This window comes from Boleophthalmus pectinirostris, unplaced genomic scaffold (genome assembly GCF_026225935.1).
Source record: "Boleophthalmus pectinirostris isolate CB_2022bp ecotype Guang Dong unplaced genomic scaffold, ASM2622593v1 HiC_scaffold_19, whole genome shotgun sequence".
Taxonomy (NCBI): domain Eukaryota; kingdom Metazoa; phylum Chordata; class Actinopteri; order Gobiiformes; family Gobiidae; genus Boleophthalmus; species Boleophthalmus pectinirostris.
In genome coordinates, this window is record NW_026571140.1 from 40,819,054 (window position 1) to 40,844,298 (window position 25,245).

Genomic DNA, 25,245 nt, shown 5'->3' on the forward strand with positions numbered 1-25,245 from the left:
AATTTTAATTGTATTTATTTATTTTATATATATATATTTTTTATTTTATTTCATTTTTATATTTTATTTTTATTTCATTCCATTTTCATATTTTATTTAATTTGATCTCATTTTATATTATTTTATTTTATTTCTAGTTTATTTTTTCATTTTATTGTTATTTTATTTATTTCTAGTTTTTTTCATTTTATTTTATTTTATTTTATTTCATTTTTATTTTATTATTTTTCATTTTATTGTATTATTTATTTTATTATTTATTTTATTTAAAAATTTTTTTGTATTTTATAATTTAATTTTTTTTCAAATCAAAATGCATAGGAGCGTTAAAGTTGCACTGCGTAACTTTTCTGCTCACACGGTCCTCTTGTCTCCATGAAGATGTTTGTGTTTTGTCCGTAATGTTCCACAGCATGGCATTAAACTGACCGCTCTGGCATAATATGTGTACACATTACGCAAAAGAAATAAACAGCCCTGTGTGGCATCACCCGCCCGTTGCCATGGAGATACATAAGTTTAAAGCCATACTGAGGAACATTATAGACTAAGCAATGACATCTACAAAGAGACATATTGAAAATTAAAAACATTTGAGAGAAGACAGCTATATTAAACTAGTAAAGTAATTTAAGAATTCCATATATTTTTCTTTTTTTTTCAGACAAGTATAATGTTTTAATAATAAGATTCTGCTCAAAGTTCATATTTTTAGAAAGAAATGACAAAAAGCTGACATCTGACCTGACAAACTAATACAAGAATCACATTTCAGAACATTTGCACAGATCTAAACTACAGAGTTATCAGCTTTTATACAGAATTAAACGGAGCATTTGTGGAGGAAATGATGGTACTTCAGAAATTGCAGCCTTTGTTAATTGCCCATTCAAAGAGCAATCCTATTTCAGAACATGTTTGTAGAGGTCAAAGATGCAGAGTTAGTGTTGCATAGACAGAATAAATTGCTCTAAAAGCTTTAATACCTCAATAGTCATGACATATTAAAGGGCAAATATTACACAAAACTGACTCTCGTGAGCTTTAAGTCGTGTTAGAATAATGTTACCTCGTCAAAAACAAACCTGGAGTTGTGTTTTGTTCTGTTTGAAAAGACAACAGTTTCTTCATTATTTGTCTCCAAAACCAAAATGAAAAAAAACATAATGATTTGTTTTTTCAGTTTTTGATTTTGTGTTTAAATGAAGAATGGAAAAAAGAGATGACGACCGTTTCCCGTTTACGTGACGTCTGTGACTGCGATGCCGAACTTTTGCACCGCATACGGACGGGACCAGACCGGAACAAGACCGAGACTGAGACCGGGACCAGACCGGGACCAGACCGAGACTGAGACCGGGACCAGACCGGGACAGACCGAGACGAGACGGGACCAGACCGGGACCAGACCGAGACTGAGACCGGGACCAGACCGGAACAAGACCGAGACCAGACCGGGACCAGACCGGGACCAGACAGAAACTGAGACCAGACCGGGATCAGACCGAGACCAAACCAGGACCAGACCGGAACCAGACCGAGACCAGACCAGGACCAGACCGAGACTGAGACCAGACCGGGATCAGACCAAGACCAGACCGAGACCAGACCAGGACCAGACCGAGACTGAGACCAGACCGGGATCAGACCGAGACCAAACCAGGACCAGACCGGGACCAGACCGAGACCAGACCAGGACCAGACCGAGACTGAGACCAGACCGGGATCAGACCGAGACCAGACCGAGACCAGACCAGGACCAGACCAGGACCAGACCGAGACTGAGACCAGACCGGGATCAGACCAAGACCAGACCGAGACTGAGACCAGACCGGGACCAGACCGGGACCAGACCGGGACCAGACAGAGACCAGACAGAGACTGAGACCAGACCGGGATCAGACCGAGACCAAACCAGGACCAGACCGGGACCAGACCAGGACCAGACTGGGACCAGACCGAGACTGAGACCAGACCGGGGACCAGAACGAGACCAACCAGGACCAGACGGACCGACCAGGACCAGACTGGGACCAGACCAGACTGGGACCAGAGACCAGAGACTGAGACCAGACCGGGACCAGACCCACCAGACCGAGACTAGACGAGACTGAGACCAGACCGGGACCAGACTGAGACTGAGACCAGACCAGAGACTGAGACCAGACGGATCAGACTGGCACCAGACCGAGACTAGACCGAGACTGAGACCAGACCGGGGCCAGACCGAGACTGAGACCAGACCGGGGCCAGACCGAGACCAGACTGGGACCAGACTGGGACGAGACTGGGACCAGACTGAGACTGAGACCAGACCGGGGCCAGATCAAAACCAGACCGAGACCAGACTGGGACCAGACAGAGACCAGACAGAGACTGAGACCAGACCGGGATCAGACCGAGACCAAACCAGGACCAGACCGGGACCAGACCAGGACCAGACTGGGACCAGACCGAAGACTGAGACCAGACCGGGGACCAGACCGAGACCAAACCAGGACCAGACCGGGACCAGACCAGGACCAGACTGGGACCAGACCGAGACTGAGACCAGACCGGGGACCAGACCGAGACTGAGACCAGACCGGGGATCAGACTGGCACCAGACCGAGACTAGACCAAGACTGAGACCAGACCGGGGCCAGACCGAGACCAGACTGGGACCAGACTGGGACGAGACTGGGACCAGACTGAGACTGAGACCAGACCGGGGCCAGATCAAGACCAGACCGAGACCAGACCGGACCAGAGCGGGACTGAGACCGGAGGCTCAGAGCCCACGGTAGGGACTGGAGCTCGAAGCGGAGGCTCAGAGTCAAAGCTCGGAGTCCACTCTGGTCCCGCTCTGGTCCCGCTCTGGTCCCGCTCTGGTCCCGCTCTGGTCCCGCTCTGGTCCCGGTCTAGTCTCAGTCCCTTTCTGGACCTGGATCCTGGTTCAGTCCGTATGCGGTGCAAAAGTCCAGCATCGCAGTCACAGAAGTCACATAAACAGGAAACGTCCTTTATCCGTTTTTTCCATTTTTCATTTAAACACAAAATCAAAAACTGAAAAAACAAATCATTATCTGTTTTTTGTTTTTTTTGTTTTGGAGACAAATAATGAAGAAAATACTTGTTTTTTCATTTTCTTATTTTTGGTTTTATATTGAAAAACGAATTAACGAATGATACACAGATTTGTCTACATCTCCAAAGCTCAAACAAAAGGCTCTGCTCCACCTTGTGATGTCATGGAGTGGTAGTTTTCACATTAATAGCTGCTTTTACCTTTTGTTCAGTAGAGATCGGCAGCTCCAGGGTGTTACGTTTGGGCACCTTTTCTTTCTTTTTTTTGTTTTTTTGTTGTTGTAGTATTTTGCTTAGTTTTGTTTTTCCCAAGATGTGTGTAAAATCCCTCTGCCGTCCGGGTAGGATCCATGACAAAACAAGAAATTGGATTTGTCAACTGGACAAATTATGATTAAACTTTTGCCCAGTTGACAAATTTCTCCTTTTGTCACAGTTTTGTTTTTCTTATATTTTTTGTAGAGGTTTAAGGTTCTTTTTTTTTGTCTCTCCTCCTCCGCAGCTGTGGCTCGCAGGTCCAGAGCGTTTACACCTCGCTGGATTTTTTATTAATTTTTTTGCTACACTCTTTCACTGACAAAATTTCAAAACTTTTCCATGATTTTTTCATGACCTAAAGTGAATTTTGCTTAACTTTACGGCACCTACATGTGTAGAATTGATCAGACTTTTAGGGCTAAATATGAAATCTTAACTCTTTCCACTCAATTTATGGTTTGGGATTATAGTTTTTTAACATTGAAAATCCTGTCAGTGCATTTACTGTCGTCTCTTTTAAACAAAAGGCGCAGACGTTCGAAAAATAATCATAACAGCCTAATTAGAACTTAACAGAATGCTGGAATTGCGTAAAAGAGATACTAAAATGACTTTTCCAGGATTTCCATGACCGTGGGAACCCTGTGCACTATCAATTTATTCAGTGACTCCGGGTGGGGGTGCTACGTTTGGGGACCTTTTGTTTTTCTTTGTTTTTTCGGGGGCACGGGTTGAGGGTTTTGTTTCCAGACTCAAAAATACAAAGTAAGAAATTAAATAAATATCTTTAATCCTTAACTTTGTTTTCCATGTCTTTCTAAATATGTTTTGATCCTTTGGGTCGTAACACAGGGCTGAAATCATCCAAATGATTCTAATGAAGGTGTGTTTATTTATTTTTTATTTTATTATTGTATTTTATTTTATTTTATATTTTTTTTTATTTTTTATTTTATTTTAATATATATTATTTATTTTTTTTTATTTATTTTTTATTCATTTAATTTAAATTTTATTTTATTTATTTCATTTCATTTTATTTTATATATATTTAATTAATTAATAGGGACAGTGCATATTAATGAACATCTACAACATTACAGTGTAAATATGACAGATTATAGCAGGAATGTTCATTTAAATCTGTCGTCCCTCGGCAGGTAACACCACAAATTTAACAGAGAAAAAAAAAACAACAAAAAAAGTGACAGTTCTAAACTAAAAATCTGGTCACAAGTCTGGTTTTCCTTTAGCCGCTGTTTCAAGTGGGATTTGAAAGTTTAAAAACACAAGGGAGAACTTCCTGCATCATCGCATGACATTGCAAGGTGGAACAGAGCGTTTTCAGCTTGAGAGAAGAACTCAGCCTAAATCTGCAAAGTTTGTGCGTTAATTAAACATGTGTAAATGAAACAAAACACAACTCCAGGTCTGTTTGTGATGAGGAAACAACATTATAAGATAGATCAGAAAATATATGGGCCCTTTAAGTAATTTAATAAAACAGTACTAGATATTAAATTGCAAATGTTTCCTTAAATTACAATATTTCAAAAAAGCTTTCCAAAAAATTATAACGCATTTTTATTTATTTATTTTTTAATGGACTTTATCTTTTGTTTTATTTTATTTATTTATTTTTATTTCTTCTTTTTTTTTTTTTTTTTCTCTTTTCTTTTTCCTTCTTCCAAAAAATTATAACGCATTTTAATTTATTTTATATATATATATTTTTTTTAAATGGACTTTACATTTTATTTTATTTTTTTCTTCTTTTTTAAAATTTTTTTTTTCTTTTCTTCTTTTTTTTTTTTATTTTTTCTTCTTCCAAAAATTATAACGCATTTTTAAAACTCCTAATTGCGCCCAATCTGTCGTTAATTACACACAGAGGACATAAAAAGTCATTTTATTTCAGTTCCGTTCAGTTCAGTTTGTGTATTAATGAGCATTATTAGACGACCGTTCACCGGAAAGTGCCAGGACGAAGCTGTAAACGCCGTAACCTTTCAAAAGAGTGTAACGGCGAGGGGTCGGAGTTCAAAGGTCAAAGTCTCACCTCTTCGCGCGGCCATTTGCAGAGCGTCTTCGATCCTCTGCAGCTCTCTCTGCTTGAGCTCCTGCTGGTACTTCTCCTCTTTCGCCGCATCGTATTTTATCGCTAGAAACATAAAAAAAACACAACATAAAACTTTTGTGACTTTTCCGATGAGGGTCCGTCACCTGCTTGTTTCTATGAAGACATCGTTGCGCTGTCTGGAATGTTCCACAGTATGACTTTAAACAGCTTTTGTTCAATACACGCAGCAAGAATCTCGGACATTCCGGTCATTGCGCAATTCATACTGGGAAGGATTTTCCGAAAAAGTGAGCATCAAACCTCCATGTTTGTTTTCCCAGTGGGATGTGTCTGTTGGCAAAGCTGATCTTTTCAAGTCTTTTGAACCATATCACTTTTGTTTCTGGTTCTGATATTGTCATATTTTAGTTTTGGGATTCGGACATCGTAATTGTGTGGTTGTTGGATCCTAACAGCGGAAAACGGCTCGAGAAATTTCTTCGTGAACTCCATAAATGCAAAAGTGAATCAGATGTGTGTGACTCAAACCTCTGTTCAAACTGTTTCTCTTCATAACGGAATTGAAAAATAGTGAAAGGTGAAGGTGATGGGCAGGATTGATCCACAGGAAGAACCAAAAAGGAAACTTTTGACTGACTAAATCATCCTGAGTTTGTAGCGAACATTTTGTATGTGGAGCGACAACAAAGCAAAATCCCGATCCCTCGCTCAACCTCGGTTACGAATTTAAAAAGTCAACGCCAAAGCGAAAGGCACCAACTGTTCACCAAGAAACACCTTCCACTGCAAAGAGACCAAGACGTGATGTTGCTGTAAAACCACAAGAACAAGAAAGTGCAGCTCAGTCTGTTTGTCTTCTGCTCCTCTCACTTAACAAACAGCATCCCGCTTTGTTGTCGCTCCACATACAAAATGTTCACTGTAAACTCAGGATGATTTAGTCAGTCAAATGTTTCCTTTTTGGTTCTTCCTGTGGATCAATCCTGCCCATCACCTTCACCTTTCACTATTTTTCAATTCCGTTGGGAAGAGAAACAGTTTGAACAGAGGTTTGCAGCCACACACATCTGATTCCAAATTTCTCGAGCCGTTTTCCGCTGTTAGGATCCAACAACCACACAATTAACGATGTCCAAATCCCAAAACTAAAATATGACAATATCAGAACCAGAAACAAAAGTGATATGGTTCAAAAGACTTGAAAAGATCGACTCTGACAATAAACGCATCCCACTGGGAAAACAAACATGGAGGTTTGATGCTCACTTTTTCGGAAAATCCTTCCCAGTATGAACTGCGCGATGACCAAAAGTCCGAGATTCTTGATGCGTCTATTACAGTTGGATTTATAGTTCAAAAACACCTAGAAAAACTAAATCTGACCGGCAACATGATCTAGTTCGGTCTCCATGACAACAGAAAAGTTTAATGCCATACTGAGACACATTCCAGACAAAGCGAAAAAAGCATTGTCATAAGTTTGTCTGCAAAAACCAAAACCCAGATCTTATACTGATTCTTGAAAACACCAAAACTACTTAAATAAAGAGGAAGAGAGATTTATCGTCCTGTGTTTTCTACCAAAGTTTCAATCATGCAAGTCTGAGTATTTGATTTACGCAGTCTCCCGCCGCAGAGCTATAAATATATGAGGTGATAATCAAACTGAGGATGATTCAGGAAATGCTTTTTTAAAAATAATGTATTGTTTTTAAGCTTGAAGTGAAAATCAACGTGAAAGGAGTTCAAAGATTGTTTAAAAAGCCAGAATAGTGCATCGTGCAGGAGCTCCACAGAATGAGAACAGACAGAGCAGATCTACACCCTCATCCAACCCTCTGCTCCAGACACCTGCACCCGGACCGGACGCCCCCACCCACAGACCGGCTCCTCAGACCTGCTGCTCAGATCTTACCATAGGGGCAGCTGCTGGGACCCCTGTCAGCTGTAAATGAACAGGACAACTCAGGACACACATTCACACAAAGCATCATCGCACCAGTGAGACATAATAATAATAATAATAATAATAATAATAATAATAATAATAATAAAGCATTAGTCTTATACACAGTGTTCAGACATTCAAAAGTGCGTTACAGTTTTGTGCATTAGTCATTCACTCCACACAGGGTCACGCTTTTATTCAGCCTCAGAGATCAGACCAGATCAGACATTCGTGTCATAACAGTATTATTCATACACGCCTCGCACTGACAGTAAAGGTCCACTCAAACCGGAGCGTCAAAGAACGAGCTGCACGCCTCCAGTTGGAGCCTTTGCATTTGAGATTAGATGCCCCTGATGTCAGTCTTGGACATCATGGACCAAAGGGAGAAAAATACTTGATACACGTCCAGGGCGCCTGTTGCCCTGGAAACACGTGTCTTTTCAAGGGAATGAAGGCCGACCAGGTCGATAGAGCCGATCTCCTCCATCAGAGGAGGCTGATCGGCTCTGCAGCTGCGGCGTGTATATGTTTTTACTCCGCTAAAGACACGCTAATGATACTGGTTCAGTCCTGGTTCAGTCCTGGTCCAGTCCTGGTCCAGTCCTGGTCTAGTCTTGGTCCGGTCCTGGTGTAGTGCTGGTCTAGTCCTGGTTCAGTCCTGGTCTAGTCCTGGTCCAGTCCTGGTCCGGTCCTGGTCTAGTCCTGGTTCAGTCCTGGTCCGGTCCTGGTGTAGTCCTGGTCTAGTCCTGGTCCGGTCCTGGTGTAGTCCTGGTGTAGTCCTGGTCCGGTCCTGGTCTAGTCCTGGTCTAGTCCTGGTCTAGTCCTGGTCTAGTCCTGGTGGTCCTGGTCCGGTCCTGGTCCGGTCCTGGTCCGGTCCTGGTCCGGTCCTGGTCTAGTCCTGGTCCGGTCCTGGTGTAGTCCTGGTCTAGTCCTGGTCCGGTCCTGGTCCAGTCCTGGTGTAGTCCTGGTCTAGTCCTGATCCGGTCCTGGTTCAGTCCTGGTCCAGTCCTGGTCTAGTCCTGGTCCGGTCCTGGTCCAGTCCTGGTGTAGTCCTGGTCTAGTCCTGGTCTGGTCCTGGTCCGGTCCTGGTCCAGTCCTGGTCCAGTCCTGGCGATCGGCTTGGTTGTTGCAGCATGTATATATTTATACTCCACTAATGTTTGTGTCTCCCCGGCCCCGGTTCCTGGGTCTTTCTCTTTCTTCTCCCTCTTGCGAGTAAGTAACTTCACTACGTCTCTGGATAGTCGTCCCTGATTGGTTGACTCGGTGCTTCCAACGCCAAAAGTTCAGCATTTTCAACTTCTGACGCCGACGCCCTGGATCCAGCGCGTTGACGTCTGAAGACACACCTCAAAAACACAGGACGCCCTCGACACGTGTCCACATAGACTTTGTAAACTGAACGCCTTGACTCTCCGGTTTGAACGGACCTTTACAACTACAAAGCCACAGCTGCCCTGGGGCTGACTGACAGGTATGTTTAGGTTAGCAGTTATAAGAGTGATTTAGGAATAGAAATTTGTTTACAGACAAAAAATAAAAACACCAGGATCATATAACTATGTTCATTTATATATAGGCAATAGTATTTACTATTACATGTTACATGGTTTATGACTTGTGTGGGTTTTAAGGCTGGTCTTGAAACAGCAGGGACTAAGGATGGAAATTAACTTTGGCTATAATCCTGCAATCCTTTTTTTCTTTTGCAGTTCTTTTAAGTTGTTTTTTAATCTGCACTATCCCTTTAATAAATACAAATACAAACCACACAGGCTTAAAACTACATAAAATTAAGACTAATTCCCCCATTAGTGCAAACAAAAGTTACACACTATAAATACTGAGCCTGAAAAAAAGCTGGTTATTATGTTTTACTCTGATTTACTGTATTAAAAGTTCAGCTAAATGAAAAAATTTGTCAAATAAATTAGGTTAAAGAGGAGAATCTTGTGTCTTACTCGACCCAGGAACCACGAGCAGATAGAGCCCCTCCAGAGTCGCCACCACAGCCTCACTGTACAGGTTCTTCCATGGGATCTTCAGCGTCAATTTACCTGAAAATCAAAGTCAAAGTTCACAATATTTAAGCTTGAATGACTCCTCGTTTTGTAGTGCTTTGAAGAATCGAGGTAGAAACACAAAATGTAGTGATTATTTATCATTTAAATACAAAAAAAAACCACTCACTGATCTGTCCGGCTTTTACTCTGAAGGGGACGTCGAACTCACTCTGAAACAAAATATTAACAGTAGATTAGATTTACCGTATTTTTGGACTATAAGTCGCACTTTTTTCTTGGTTTGGGTGTTTCCTGTGACTTATATTCCGGTGCGACTTATATATTAACATTTTCAGACTGACAGCCACAAGAGGCTCTAGGCTTGTGTGTCAGTATCTAGTACGACTATTTCTCCTGTACCACTGTCACTTCACACTCTACTGCGCATTTCTCCTGTATAAAAAGTTGCTGTCCTGCTGCAAATAGTGAAATATTCAGCCAAAAACGGTAATCGAGCAGCAGAAAGAAAGTTTGGAGTGAGCGAGAAACTTGTGAGGGGCTGGGGGAAAGCGGGGATGGAGAACACAGCTTCACGGGAACCGGGAGGATGAACCATGAAACTTTCCTGAAGTCACTGGATGGATGGACAAAGCCTGAACTTCAGTGACACCGAAACCATCCTGTCGGGATTCAGAAAGACCCGAATAATTCTAACTGGAACTGATGCTGAGTCTGACGACAGCGACACAGAAGAGGAAGCGGCGTTTACATCATGGATCTATGGTTTATCTCTGGAGATCGCGCAGAAGTGACACCGAGGATGAAGAATTTAATGGGAGATCGTGAGTTTGGTAAACTTATGTTCTGTTATTTACGCTATAATTAGCTGAAGATCTGTTCATATGTTACGTTAACACAGGCATGTCCAAACTACGGCCCGTGGGTCAAATGCGGCCCTCGGACAAATTTTTCTTGGCCCTCAGTCTTAAAGGTGACTTGGCCCAAATTACCTTGCATCAATTAAAAATTTAGTTTTCACTGCAAGTTTTTTGAAAATCTACTTTGATAAAGCTAATATTGAATATTTAGTGTGTGATTTTAAGGATTTCAGCATGAATAAAGACTGATGACTTATTCTAATGTGTTAAACATGCACATATTTAAACTATTCACTGTATTGAGCACCAGTCTACGGCCTCGATCAGCCCTCTGCTTCATCTGTGTTTAGATATGTGGCCCTTGAGAAGCTCGTCCACACCTTTATCTCCTCCAGGCTGGACTACTGTAACGCACTCCTCATCGGGATACCTGGCAGGAGCATCCAGAGACTGCAGTACATCCAGAACTGCGCTGCCAGGATCCTGATGAGGGTGCGAAAATTTGACCACATCACCCCCATCCTGAAATCCCTTCACTGGCTCCCGATCACACTCAGGATTGAGTACAAGGTCTCCCTCCTCACTCACCAATGCATCCACGGTCACTCCCCCCAGTACCTTAAGGAACTCCTCACTCCCCAGACCCCCTCATGCTCCCTCCGCTCTGCAGCCACCAACACTCTCCAAACCCCCAGAACCAAACTTTGCACCATGGGAGATCGGGCCTTCTCCTCTGCTGCTCCAAGGCTTTGGCATGCTCTCCCCGACCACCTGAGAGCCCCACAATCTATTTCTGTTTTTAAACAAAATCTTAAAACATACCTTTTTACTAAAGCCTTTTGTTAATTGTATTTTATTCTTGTTTTATCTTATAAATTCCTGCACTGGTTTTAGCTTGATCCACTGTTTCTGATGCACCTTTTTACTCATTGTTTTTACCTGTAGCACTTTGAGATTATTTTATGTAAAGTGCAATATAAATAAAATGTATTATTATTATTATTATTGATGAAAAAAGTTTGGACACCCCTGCGTTAACATATTAACACCTGTTCAGCCTGTTGTTCTCTGTTCTGTTGTTATTACTAGAACTTGCCTTTCAAGATGAAATGTCGGTTCCTGGTCTCTGATTTTACAAAATACATTTCCCCAAAAAGTGCGACTTATAGGCCGGTGCGATTTATGTATGTTTTTTTCTTCTTCATTGTGCATTTTTTGGCTGGTGTGACTTTACGATACACAGAATTACATTACACAGAAACAATTATTATTATGATTATACAGATCATAGTGAAATCAACGCAATCATTTAAAAGATAATTGTACAAATATCTGAAAATCAAACTTGATCTTGAGTAGATTGTTTTTTGTAAGAATCGAACTGGTTTGTTTTCGTGGCTGATGCTGATACGATACTGATTGTTTGGAATCCAGAGTAATCATGTCGATAAACTCTGACGATATTATTTTTTTAATTATGTGGTTTAAATGTACTAAACACTCACCAGCAGTTCTTGGTTACCATAAACCTATAAAAAAAAGTTGTCATGTTTTAACCATTTTACCATTTAAATATTGTTTTTGATTTATTTATGGTTCATCTTGCAGCTCTGTTCCACAATATTAATAAAACATCACAATATGTAAATATTGTAATATTTAATCTAGTTACCACATGTTTGATTTTCCGTCTCATATTGTTATAACCAGTTTTGAGTGTAACTTACTCACTGATAACAGGATTCCCAGTCTTTTTCACTGATAAAATTTCAGAACTTTTCCGTGTCTTTACAGCACCTACATGTCTAGAATTGATCAGATTTTTAGATCTAAATATGAAATGTTTCCCTTTCCACTCACCTTATGGTTTGGGATTATAGTTTTTAACATTCAAAATCCTGTCAGTGCATTTATTGTCATCTCTTTTAAACAAAAGGCGCAGACGTTCAGAAATAATCATAATAGTCTAATGTATGTTGTGTGAAAGCGATACTAAAATTCCATGACCTTTCCAAGATTTCCATGACCGTGGGAACCTTGTAATAATTAGATATTGCATTTAAATTTGATTTTAAATTGCGTAGCCGTGCAACACATTACTCACAATTACACTCACTAACAAAACACTCATAACTTGCAGCACAAAGCCCAACGTGTGGGAGGAGAGCTTAACCTTAAATTAGCTGTTAATTCATGCTGGATGTGCTAAAAATGAAAAAGACACAGACAAAACTTTTTTTTTTTTTTTACCATTTCTAACCCGTTTGTACAACTCATCTGTAGTTTGACTCAATTTAAATGTCTTAAAAACATGAAAACATATCAGTAATGTTCAAATATAAATGAAAAACATACAAATGAAGTTACTTTGAGACAGAAATAGTATATATATTAAGTTATTAGTCATTTTCAAAGTAACTTCCCTAACACTGGTTATCATAACACTGTATTTGCCTGACACTTGTACACACATTTGTCTCTGTGGTTTAGAGCCGTGACCATGTGTTTGCTGTATTTGCTGTATTTGCTGCGTTAGTTCTGGTTTAGACAGAAAACAGTAGACAGGGGTATTAAACTCATTTTGGTCCAGGGGCCGTATCCAACCTACTTTGATTCCAAAGGGGCCGGATCAGAAAACTCATGACATATAAACCCCAAAAATTAACAATAAGTTCAAATATTTGTGCAGAGAAACGCAAATCTATTACAGAAATCTGTTTTTAATTGATGAACTCTTTCTTTTACAAAATATTATAATATTATGAACAACCTGAAACTTTAAGGAAAATCCAATTTCAACACAATGTTTTAACATGAACTTGTATGTAAATAGGAATAAGTCAATTTTTCTTGGAAAATTCTGCACTCGGTGTCCACTTTTCTCATTTTTGACATTTTGCTGATGAGGGTGTCACGGTCAACAGTAAAAATGAACGCTGCTATGCTAAGCGATGCAGAAAATTACCAATATATTAATAGAAAATATAATTAAAATATTTTAGTAGAAAATCAGCCGAGGGCCAGATTAAAGCTCTTGGAGGGCCGGATCTGGCCCCCGGGCCGTATGTTTGACACCTGTGCAGTAGAGGCTCCCACCCACCGCTCGGACGGACCTGTTAAACCAGTGATCAGAGCTGCATAGACGGACAAACACTGACAAATACACAGACAAACACTCATCATATCATCATCATGTGTGTAAGTACAGCAGTTATGTCAATATTGACCAAAGAGATTATGTCTGTGTACTGTTACTGTTACTACAGTGTCAATAGTTACAGTTAAAATTCTGCTTAACTCCAGACTAAAGCCACGTGTGAACACAGGACTCACACGTCTGCAGTTAAGTGAATGTCTGTGATCGATTCTTTGTGCTTAATGTTTTGTCTACCACACTGTCCCAAAACTAACATCTATATATTAATGTAAGAAATGTCTGTGTCTCCTCCTGTTTGTCTGTTCCACGCAGAACTCTCAAACCGCTCGTCCGACTGAGCTCAAATTCGGGGGGTGTCATCCGAATGGGACAAGTGTGTGCAGTGCCAAGTTTCATGCTGTTTGGCCGAAAAATGCCAAAGATTTTTTTAAATGAGTCTATGTTTATATGACGATGGTCTAAACAGAAAACGGAAAAGTGGCGTCACGTCTTCACTTTTTATTCCGCGTTTAGTCGAGCATTTTCAGGAGGAAATCTGCATGCATAAGGTAACGCAAAAGTGTGTGGAATTCGATTGTGTTTGCATGCCAGGCGGCTCGGTGGTGATGCTCGGTGGTGATGTATGTGATGTAAATATGTACGCGCCGTGAGCAGATCTGACCAGAGTTTTGCGTCTTGGGCAGTGTAGACGGAAACGCTACGGTGAAGCGTATTCAACCTTTCCACTCTGGAGGGTGGTTTCAGATTTTTGCGTTTTTAATCCCCAAAAAGCGTCACAGTGTAAACAAAAGGCACTTCCAATTAAATATTTTGTCGTTTTTACCTGCAAGAGTTCTCGTGTAAACAGGCCCTGAGTGACATATTTCTTTACCTGAGCAATGAGGCCCCGCCCCTTTACCTGAGTTACCCGATGATGGCATGGTTTTTTTTTTTTATGTTGAATGACAAACAATCTTCATGTAAGGAATAGGAGAAGAAGTCTGTTATTTCCTAAAATTAACTGAAACCCGGAAACACAAGAGCATCTCACCTATTTTAGCCTCTCTCCATCAGCTCCCAGTGTCTTTTAGAGTCGATTTTAAAATGATTGTATTTACTTTTAAGTGTTTGCCCGGTCTAGCGTCCTCCTGCCTCGCTGACTTGATCCACCCTTACACCCCCATCTCGCACTCTCAGGTCTGCAGACCAACTCCAGCTCGTCATTTCAAAAACTAAACTTGAGCTTCGTGGGGACCGTGCGTTTTCTGTTGTGGCCCCTCGGCTCTGGAACCAGTCGTCATTAGAGATTAGACAGTTGGAGACTCCTAAAAACGCACCTTTTTTCCACTGGCTTTTAACAAGTGACATGTATACTTGTTGTTATTGACTACCTCACTGTTTTTTATGTTTTTATTTTAGCCGTTGTATTGTGTTTGTACTGTATATTTGATTCTACTGCGAATATCATTGTCTGTTCTGTGTTTGTGTGCAGCACTTTGGTCAACTGTAAAGTTTTTAAAGTGCTTTATAAATAAAGTTGGTATGGTAAAATTACGTTAAGGAATGTTTATGGACCTCAATAGACCATTTGTTGTCGCTGAAGTTAAGTTGTCACAGTACACCTTTATGACTACAGTTGTTGTCTGACCACCGGTGTATAAAAACTGTCCGTTCCTGAGACTTTTGTGGTCCTCACCTCTTTTCTCTTTTCTTATACAGCAACTAGAAAATCATGATATCACCTGAGCAGTGAGGCCACGCCCCTTTACCTGAGGATTTTCTGAGTAACTTTCCACTGAACCAGCAAAGACAATGAAGTCATGCAAAGGTGCCTCTGCTCCCTCACGGTCTGAGAAGTGGATTTGTCCCGTCTCCTCCCTCTCACCAGGAGGTTGTGGGTTAGACTCCTGATCTCTCTATAATAAGACCTGGATAAGCCCCTCCCCCTCTGTCCCAGGTCAGATCGACTAGTTTATCAAATTCTAAGCAATTACTCTGTATTTTTCCAAATGCTTTTCTAAAATTTTACTTGAGTACTTATTTGTACTTTCTTCAGTTACATAATTTTAAAGCGACAGCACTTTGACCTGAGTGCATGTTTGCCCACTGTACTCACTGCAAATGTTTTTTTTTTTAAATCAATTCAATACTGAAATCTAGAGGGGGTATTGGACTTCTGTGGGGTACTATTTCACTTTTGCTTTGAGTCTCCCTTTCCTTTGCTCTCCACGCTAAGTCACTCCCCCTTCAGAGCGCTATCACAACACAATCAGTGTGAATCCCGCTAATGCAACTGCTGCACATCGCATCAGATTTGTGTACAATTTTGTTTATGTTTTTATATTTTTATGGAGAATTTTACAGTAAGGAGGGTTTGAATAGGGCCCAGGGGAGATCACTAGATTACTCAAACATACACGGATGACATCTAAAACCTCTTCAGCCAGGTTTGTCATCAGAGAACGACGTTATAAAATGATAGAACGCTCCAAAAAGTTGACGTTGCATAATACTTCCTCTTTAATAATAATAATTCCAGATGTTTTCTTTACTTACTTTTCTTGTTTTGTGTTCAAATTTGCATTCGGCTCATCACGTACAGTTGTGATATAACTAATATGGAGAAATAAAAATAAATGGGAGTTTGCTTTTCGTAGGTTTTCAGCTTCCGTGTTTCACTTTTCACCATGAAAATACAATAACTCACCTGTGACAGCGATACAGTAAGTGAGTGTTTTTCAATAGAAAGTGGAGCACGGGAGGATACGAAGGAAATGAAACAGTAAAGGGGTCAAACAGTGAGTCATAGTTTGTCACTTTTTAGCCATAAACATAGAATAAAATAAGAGTTTGTTAGTCAGTATAACATTTCAGCGATTCTGCGGACCAAAGGGAATGAAATCTGAACCAGGGCGGGACTTACCAGGGCATTTTCTTTGACTTTCAGGTTTTCCAGCACCACATTTCCTGCAAAAACACAAAAATAAATTAAGACAAATGATAAAACTTATTACACAAGAAAGTTTAATACATGGATTTAAAGGTGCACGGTGTAACTTTTTTGTTTTTTGGGTGTGCCTAATGCATGTTTCTATGGATATGTCATTGTTTTGAATTAAACAGCTCTACTTTTTCTACATTTATTCAATTACAGGCAGTTTCACAGCTCAAAAATACTCAGACAAACTGATTCTGACTGTGAGCGGGATCGCCTCTCCGCAGATCTGACCTGGAGAAAAGCATTTGACAAACCCTCCACCAGAAAAGTTACACAATGCACCTTTAAGTGTAACTAAGAAAAGGTAATTACAGAAATATACTTTTATCCAGGACTGAACTCTTTAGAAAATATTTTATTGCACGTTTCACGCACATCCTGGAGCATTCAAAGGCATTTAAAGGTGCATTGTGTAACTTTTCTGGTGGAAAATTTGACAGATGTCACTACTCTGCCTGGAATGTTCCACAGTGTGACATTAAACAGCTCTTGTTTTTCTACATTTATTTAATTACAGGTGGTTTCAGAGCTCAAAAATACCCAGAAAAACAGATTCTGACTGTGAGCGGGGTCGCCTCTCCACAGATCTGACCTGTAACTTGGTCTGGTTTGGTTTCCGTGAAGACAGAAAGGTTTAATGCCATACTGTGGAACATTCCAGACAAAACAAAAACAGCTCCATGGAGAAAAAGCATTTAGAAAATATTTTATTGCAATTCTGATTAAATTAAATTCCAATATTCTTTTTTTAAATCAAGAGTGAATTCACAGTGCACGTTTTACACACATACTGGAGCGTTCAAAGGTATTTAAAGGTGCACTGTGTAACTTTTCTGGTGGAGGCTCCGTCAAATCTTGACAGACGTCACTGCTCTGTCTGGAATGTTCCACAGTGTGACTTTAAAGCTCTACTTTACATTTACTCAATTACAGGTGGTTTTATAACTCAAAAACACCTAGAAAAACAGACATTCTGACTGTGAGCGGCGTCGCCTCTCCACAGATCTGACCTGTAACTTGGTCTGGTTTGGTCTCCATGAAGATATAAAGGTTTAATGCCATACTGTGAAACATTCCAAACAAAGCAATAACATCTCCATGGCGAAAAAGCATTTGACAGGCTCTCCACCAGAAAAGTTACACAATGCACCTTTAAGTGTAACTAAGAAAAGTCAGTTACAGAAATCTATTTGTATCGAGGACCATTTAGAAAATATTTTATTTTATTTGAATATTCTTTTTTCAATCAAAAAAAGGTTTTACAGGTGGTTTTAAAGCTCAAAAATACCTCAAAAAACAGACATTCTGACTGTGAGCGGGGTCGCCTCTCCACAGATCTGACCTGTAACTTAGTCTGGTTTAGTTTAATGCCATACTGTGAAATATTCCAGACAAAGAAACAACATTTCCAAAGAGAAAAAGCATTTGACAGGGCATGAACCTGAAAGTTACACAAGCACTTTTAAGAAAAATATCGAATTGCAATTCCAAAAAGATTTGCCATTATTGTTTATTTATTTATTTATTGTTTTAATAATAGAATAATGTTCAAAGTTAACATTTTAAAAACACATCCAGAGATGTTTGTGCAGATCTAAACTACAGCGTTCAGCAGCTTTTACGCAGAATCAGACAGGAGATTTTGTGGTTTGTGGCGGAAATGATGAAACTACAAAAACGTCAGAATTGAACTTGCGTTTTGATTTGGCTCCGATTAAACCTGCAGCTTTTACGTACAATAAAACCACGTGGACCACACAGTTTTCCCAGTTATTTGCAGTCAACATTTAACTCGTATGCATCCTGGATTAAACACTGTGACTATGCAAACTGTGTAATCATTGAGCTGTTTTTATTATCGGTCCGAATTCTAACCCAGATTAAAAGTGTTCTGAAAGTGATCGTGATAAACTTTTACACACATGCGCTTCCTCATTTACTCCACAATAAGTGAACTGTGGGTGGCTACTGTCGATTTTATGCAAAAATTAAACTGAAAACTACTGTATCTTAATCTCGATCTGCCTTGGTGATAAGTCTGTTGCGTGTGCGTGTACAGGAGGCGGCGGCTGTGGACCATATCTGGACCATACTGGCATCGCATTTTAAAGTAAATATTGAGCAAAAAGGATCACTTAAAGGTGCAATATGTAGCTTTTTCTGGTGTGAGTTTGTCTCCAAGGAAATGTTATTTCTTTGCCAGAAATGTTTCACAGTAGAGCTGCATGATTATGGAAAAAAATCACGATTATTTTGGTCAATATTGAAATCGCGAATATTCAAACGATTATATGGTAACACTTTATAATAACTACACCTTATTTAGCCTTAATAAAGCATGAACAAAGACTTAATTAATAATGATTCACACTTAGTAACTACTTAATTACTACCTGAATTAGCACTTAACTTGCACTTAATTCGCCTGTGCTGTAAATAGTAACTCATAAGTATTTCTTACTTAATTACTCATGAACTAACCATTTGTGTGTGTATTTGTAAATGTATATTTAAGTACAAATTTGAGCATTTATTTATGATTATTAAGCCATGAGAGAATGATTTACTAGTAATGCATTATTGTTTCTCTGGAATTTGACCAACCTTAACAAATGCTTAATAAACATTATTATTCTTCACTTTAGAAAAGCTCTCAGAAAGACTTAACTAACAGATAACAGCTGCCTGAATGATCATTGCATTGCATTATTAGTAAATCATTCTCTCATGGCTTACTAATCATTAATAAATGCTCAAATGTGAACTTAAATATGCATTTATAAACATGCAAATGGTTAGTTCATGAGTAATTAAGAAGTATTGAGCTACTATTTACAGCACAGGTGACTTAAGTGCAAGTTAAGTGCTAATTCAGGTAGTAATTAAGTAGTTACTAAGCGTGAATCATTATTAATTAAGCCTTTGTTCATGCTTTATTAAGGCTAAATAAGGTGTAGTTTTTATAAAGTGTTACTGATATTTTTTTAGTTACATGATGCATTTATTCAGCATTTCTCTCTCAAAAAATACACTCTCTTATGATAATTTACACAAAACTTTCAAATTGAAAATAAATACAGGCTACAAATATGAACCATAGAGCAGTTTTGCGATGTATAAAACAAAATAAATAAAATAGACGATAGAAAAACATACATGTATCCAAAATAAACTATATGTCCAGCTGTTCTACAATCCTATATTAAAAAAATAAAAAAGATATACTTATTTATATAAAAAAATATATTTGTTAAGCTTTATTGTTTCAACTCTTATGTGAGTTTGGAGATTGTTTGACACACAAATCGAAATCGTGATCAAAATTCTATTCATTGTCTTGTCTTGTCACATTCTGTCATTAAACTTATCTGTTTATTTTGCATGTGTTCAATTAGAGGTGTTTTTATTGCTTAAAAACTTAACAAAACATGTATATTCACAGATCTGGCCTCTAGAGAAATAAATAAGTGAAATGGCAGAGTGTGGAACATTCTAGTAAAGGTAATAACTTCTCCATGGAAACCATCCATCAGAAAAGTTACACAAAGATTAACTATGGGCAATAAGTCACAAAGATATTATTCAATTATGTATTTTTACACTGATATTCTTATATGTTGCACTTTATTTATGCAGACAACATTGCAAATTCCAAAATAACAAGAAAAGCACGTGAACTTATATTTTATTACTTACTTTTCTATTATATTTTAACTTGTACATTTACATTTACATTTATATAATTATGCTTTATTTGACACTTGTCTCTTTTTTTCTATTTATTTCAAATTTATTTTTACCATTTACATTTTTATTACTCTTTGTTATTATCTTTTATTGTGATGTGTGATTAGAGCTGCTCATTGATGGAAAACTTCATTATTACGATTATTTTGGTCAATATTGAAATGATATTCAAACGATGAATTTTTTGTTAGTTAGATAATTTACGCAAAACTTTCAAATTGAAAATAAATATAGACTACAAATATGAACCTTAGAGTAGTGATGTATAAAACATAAAATGAATAAAATATACTTTGAACATGAAATAAGGCATAGAAAAGCATAAATGTATCCAAAATAAACTATATGTTCAGCTGTTCCACAATCTCTATACCTAAAAAAAAAAACTAAAAAATGAAATAAATATACTTATTTATATAAAAATTATCCCAAAATAAACATTAAGTTTTAAATTGTTTCAACCCGATTATATGAGTTTGGAGATCATTTGACACACAGAAATTGAAATTACGGTCAAATTTCAATTAATTGCACAGACTTAGTGTGAGCTACTCTGTCCAAAGAATTTCCCTTGTGGATCAGTAAAGTTTATCTAAGTCTAAGTCTAACTTCAGAACTAGCTCTGTTTTTCACATTTATACAAATCAACAGTGCCAGTAATCCTTTGTTCTTAGTCTGTCTACATCTCCAAAGCTCAAAATGTTCTCTTCCACCTTGTGATGTCATGAAGCTGTAGTTTTCGAGTTAACAGCTCCTTTTACTTTTGGTTCAGTAGAGATTTGGCAATTCCAGGACTGAAATAATCCAAATGATTCTAGTGAAGGTGTGTGTAAAATATACCAAAAGTTTAAGATGGGTATCGTTAAGAATTTGTCAATAAGATACAAATCTCAATAAATACATGGGCCATAATACGATACATATCTCGATACAGGGCACTTTCGATTTAATATGGTTCAATAAAAAAAGACTAAATCATTAGGGATGTAACAATAACCGAAATATCGTCAGAGTTCTATATACAATATTTCGAATTACAAGTCTCTTTGTTTAAATGAAGAGTTATGGTGCAGCAACAGCTAAAAAAAGACAAAGGGAACTACATAGACCATGATGCTTTGCTCCATTTCAGTGCAGGCTACAAGAAGAAATAACAGTTCTAACACTTTTAAGTCTTAGTTCTTTGGATTAAGTCTTTTCAAGGCAAGAGGAAAAAGTAGCTGTTTAGCCTCCACAAAATATCTCAATAAATATCGTACCGTGAGATGTAAATTGTGAAAATAGTACAGAGAGATTTGGATATTGTTGCATCCCTAATCATGAACCTCCCCATCATATCCTGAGCTTTCCCACAACATCGCAATAAGTATCGTACCGTGAGGTTCATACCGTGACGATATCGTATCGTGAGACTTGGATATCGTTACACCCTTGCAGGTCAAACAGTCTCAACCTCCTGTCCGTCCCGTCATCCCGCCTCAAAACCAGGGGAGGCCGAGCTTTCTCTGTTGTTGCCCCCAAGCTTCACCCTCCCTCTTCACCTGAGATCCTGCTCCTCCCTATCTCACTTTAAAACCTTCCTAAAAACACATTTTTTCAAGATGGCATTTAACAGCCCACGAGCTCTACTTTAAACTATTATCTTTGTGCATCAAGTAACTCATTTATGTAATATTTTAGATATTTTATATTTGTGTTAGTGTTTTACTGTGTTGTGTTTCATGCTGTAAAACACTTTGGTGCAACTTGCTATGGTTGTTTTAAATGTGCTATATAAATAAAATGACGAGACTTGACTTATAAATCATGTCTGTGATACTAAAAATCTTTGTTAAACCGCTTCTTGTGCAAAGTTCATATGAAACACAAACATTTTAATCATCAAAACTGTGAAAATGTCAGATGTGTCGCATAAACGAGTTTCCTAACACTAAACAAGCAACAAAACTGTAGCTGTAACAAAACAATTTAGTAAAATACACCAAAAATACACTTGGTATTTCGATATTTTTGCACACAACTAATTACCAGGTGGAACAAACAGTGTTTTCTCATCTTAAATCTGCAGGGTTTGCGCGTTAAACATGTGAGAATTAAACAAAACACAACTCCAGGTCTGTTTGTGACGAGGAAACAACATTATAACACAGAATTTAAACATTAGGAGACAAGCAGGCGGCAGAAACCAACCCGTAAAGTCACAATGCATCCCTTTAAAATGAATCAAGTCAATTCTCTTTTCCGTCTACGTGGCCATTCTAACCCTTCACCTTTATACGGTGATATTACATGACTGGTCTGACATGCCACGAACAGGTATGACATGTCAGGAAGAATGAGGAAGCAATAACAATGGCCCAAGATGCACCACAATTACACAACTTGCTCCAGTTACCACATACTCCAGTTTTCTTTGCCTTTAATACTACAACAACACTACAACTGCTTCAGATTATAGATAAGATTGAGTTTAGTGGGACAGGAAATTAAGAATGAAGTGAGTAAAGCTATGTAAACAAACTGGAAGATCTTCTGCAGGTTTTAATTTTTATTTCAAACGCCTCAGCCCATTGTTCAAACATGGATCAATGCCATGCACAGACTAGGATGTGGTTTGGCTAAAAAAAAAAAAAAACATTCACTTTGAGAATGAGCTTAATTGCATTAGCCTGTTTACTGTGCTTCCTTCTTTAATCTCACAAACTCTACACGTTTTTAAGCCACTTGTGGTGATTCAGACTTATTAAAAATATGTTGCAGAGATAAATCCATCCATTGTTAATTTGCTAATTCATTATAAATTGACGAAATAGTCGCGACGTGGGAGTTTCCTCAGATGATGTGTCGTCTTTCAAACTCACATAACAAAAGCGTTGAATTTCAGCTTGACCTAATTTGCAGTTAATAAAGAAATCACGTACAAAGTTGTAAGCAGTGCTACTTATTGATGTTAATGTCTGTAAAAGTTCGGTTTAATCCAAAAAGGAAAATAGCGAATGTCAGGCGTGAAGTGAGCATTTTAAGCTCGCATCACAGCGCCGAAGCTACTCCGATGTTTTGATCTAGAAGCGTCATTACGCCAGATTAAGCTTTGACTTTTCAGGCCACTGCTGCCAGAGCTGTCATGCGAGACAAGCCGAAGTTTAGCACGCATTTAGAGGTTTAATAATCACCAGGAGTCGCTGTTAATGGAAGGCTGTCGATTGAGATTGCGAGGCGAATGTTTCAAAAGCAGCGTTTGTTTACGGAGTTCCGCGTTGTGCACTGTGTAGCCGTGTGCTAGCCGCGCTCACCTCCCCAGATGCCTATCTTCAGCTGCGACTTGTCCAAATTCTCCACGTAATCCCCGATAAACCGGTTCAGGAGATCGCTGACCAGAGCCTCGAACATGGTGGAGGTCGGAGCGGCGGTGCCTCCTCTCCCCGGGTGTCCACGGTGCTCGGAGCCCGGGTTTGCTTCACCTGTTTTCGGCCGGACGTCGGCAGAGCTTCTCGGCGGATCGATGACTCGGCGCTCGGCTGGTGCGCGCTTGTTGTGGTGGTCGATTGGTGATGTCTGGCCGTTCGCAGACACGGGGGCCCGAGGAGCGCATCGATCGTTTGGCACCGGAGCAGGTCAGGTGAGGCTGAGTCAGAATAAAAAAAACCACGTGCCAAATAAAACCACCAGCGAATTTACACAGTGAAAGTGAATGATTTAGAGAAGTCACTGGACCGGGCAATGTTATAGTAAAATGAAACTTAACTAAAACTGAACTAGCTGGAGTTATTTTTCATAAATGGAATAATTATTTGGTGGTCAGTATTTATCTTGAGGACTTTTTTCTTTGTACTAATGGGGGAGTTTTTGTTCTTTTTCTGTACTATGATTAGATTTCAGCTGAAGAGGGTTGCATAAATATGAACATAGTGTCTTTATTATCAAATAAATATAAGGCCATTCACAAATATAATTCATGACTTACAAATAAATATAACAACATTTACCAAAGCATTTCTCGACTCAAAAGAAAAAGTTAGTTGATTCACAAATTTATTTGCAAACCGATGAACCTGCGTTTACATACCAGGTTGTGGCTACCCCTGCATTTATTTGTGGATTTTTGAGGCCTTCCTGGCAGCGTTTGATGCACAAATGTGTTGAGAGGTTGGAGAGTATGTTTATGGTTGACAACATTGCTCTACCACTGTGCACAGTAGCAGTAGTTAGGTACATAGTCTATGTTATTAGGTTCTTTTTTCAGACTAAGGGTTTGTTTTCATACCTGACAGTTTTGACTGCTCACTAGCACTCTTCATCAGGAAGGTTTGAAGGAAACAGCGAAGGCGTGCACACGAGCAACAAAACACAAAGCAGAACAGGAACAACTCAAATCGGCCATTTCTGACCATTGTAAAAGAGAGAACCACAACAGGGACTGGGACGGAGCAAACATCATTGGGACAGAAGAAAACAAACATCGCCGCTGGATTAAAGAGGCAATCGAAATACGGAAACATGCCCAACGGACGATAAACTGGGACGAGGGTTTTTTTACTCTGAAACACCTGGGATACTGTCCTGAGGAAGTCGTACTGCAGGTGGCGCTGTCGTCCTGCCTCCACCGGTAGGAAGACAGAGACAAAACCTGTTTAAATCATCTGACCAGACACGTCACAGCAACATCACGTGACTCTGAAGAAGTGAGCAGTCAAAACTGTCAGGTCATAGTACCAGGTCCATAGTAGTAGTAGTAGTAGTAGTAGTAGTAGTAGTAGTAGTAGTAGTAGTAGTAGTAGTAGTAGTAGTAGTAGTAGTTAGGTCCATAGTAGTAGTAGTAGTAGTAGTAGTTAGGTCCATAGTAGTAGTAGTAGTAGTAGTTAGGTCCATAGTAGTAGTAGTAGTAGTAGTAGTAGTAGTAGTAGTAGTAGTAGTAGTAGTAGTAGTAGTAGTAGTTAGGTCCATAGTAGTAGTAGTAGTAGTAGTAGTAGTAGTAGTAGTAGTAGTTAGGTCCATAGTAGTAGTAGTAGTAGTAGTAGTAGTAGTAGTAGTTAGGTCCAGTAGTAGTAGTAGTAGTAGTAGTAGTAGTAGTTAGGTCCATAGTAGTAGTAGTAGTAGTAGTAGTAGTAGTAGTAGTAGTAGTTAGGTC

General features: G+C 39.1%; 1 protein-coding gene across 1 annotated transcript in view; it reads right to left on the reverse strand.

Annotated features, from left to right (window-relative positions):
- The window catches only part of LOC110168199 (intermembrane lipid transfer protein VPS13C), a 183,368-nt gene extending 159,723 nt beyond the window's left edge, over positions 1–23,645 (reverse strand). The window contains 5 exon segments of the mRNA XM_055154670.1: positions 5,384–5,485; positions 9,317–9,412; positions 9,546–9,588; positions 16,296–16,339; positions 23,411–23,645. Coding sequence (XP_055010645.1) covers positions 5,384–5,485; positions 9,317–9,412; positions 9,546–9,588; positions 16,296–16,339; positions 23,411–23,507 — 382 coding nt within the window. The 5' untranslated portion in view covers positions 23,508–23,645.
- Positions 23,646–25,245: the final 1,600 nt, after the last annotated feature.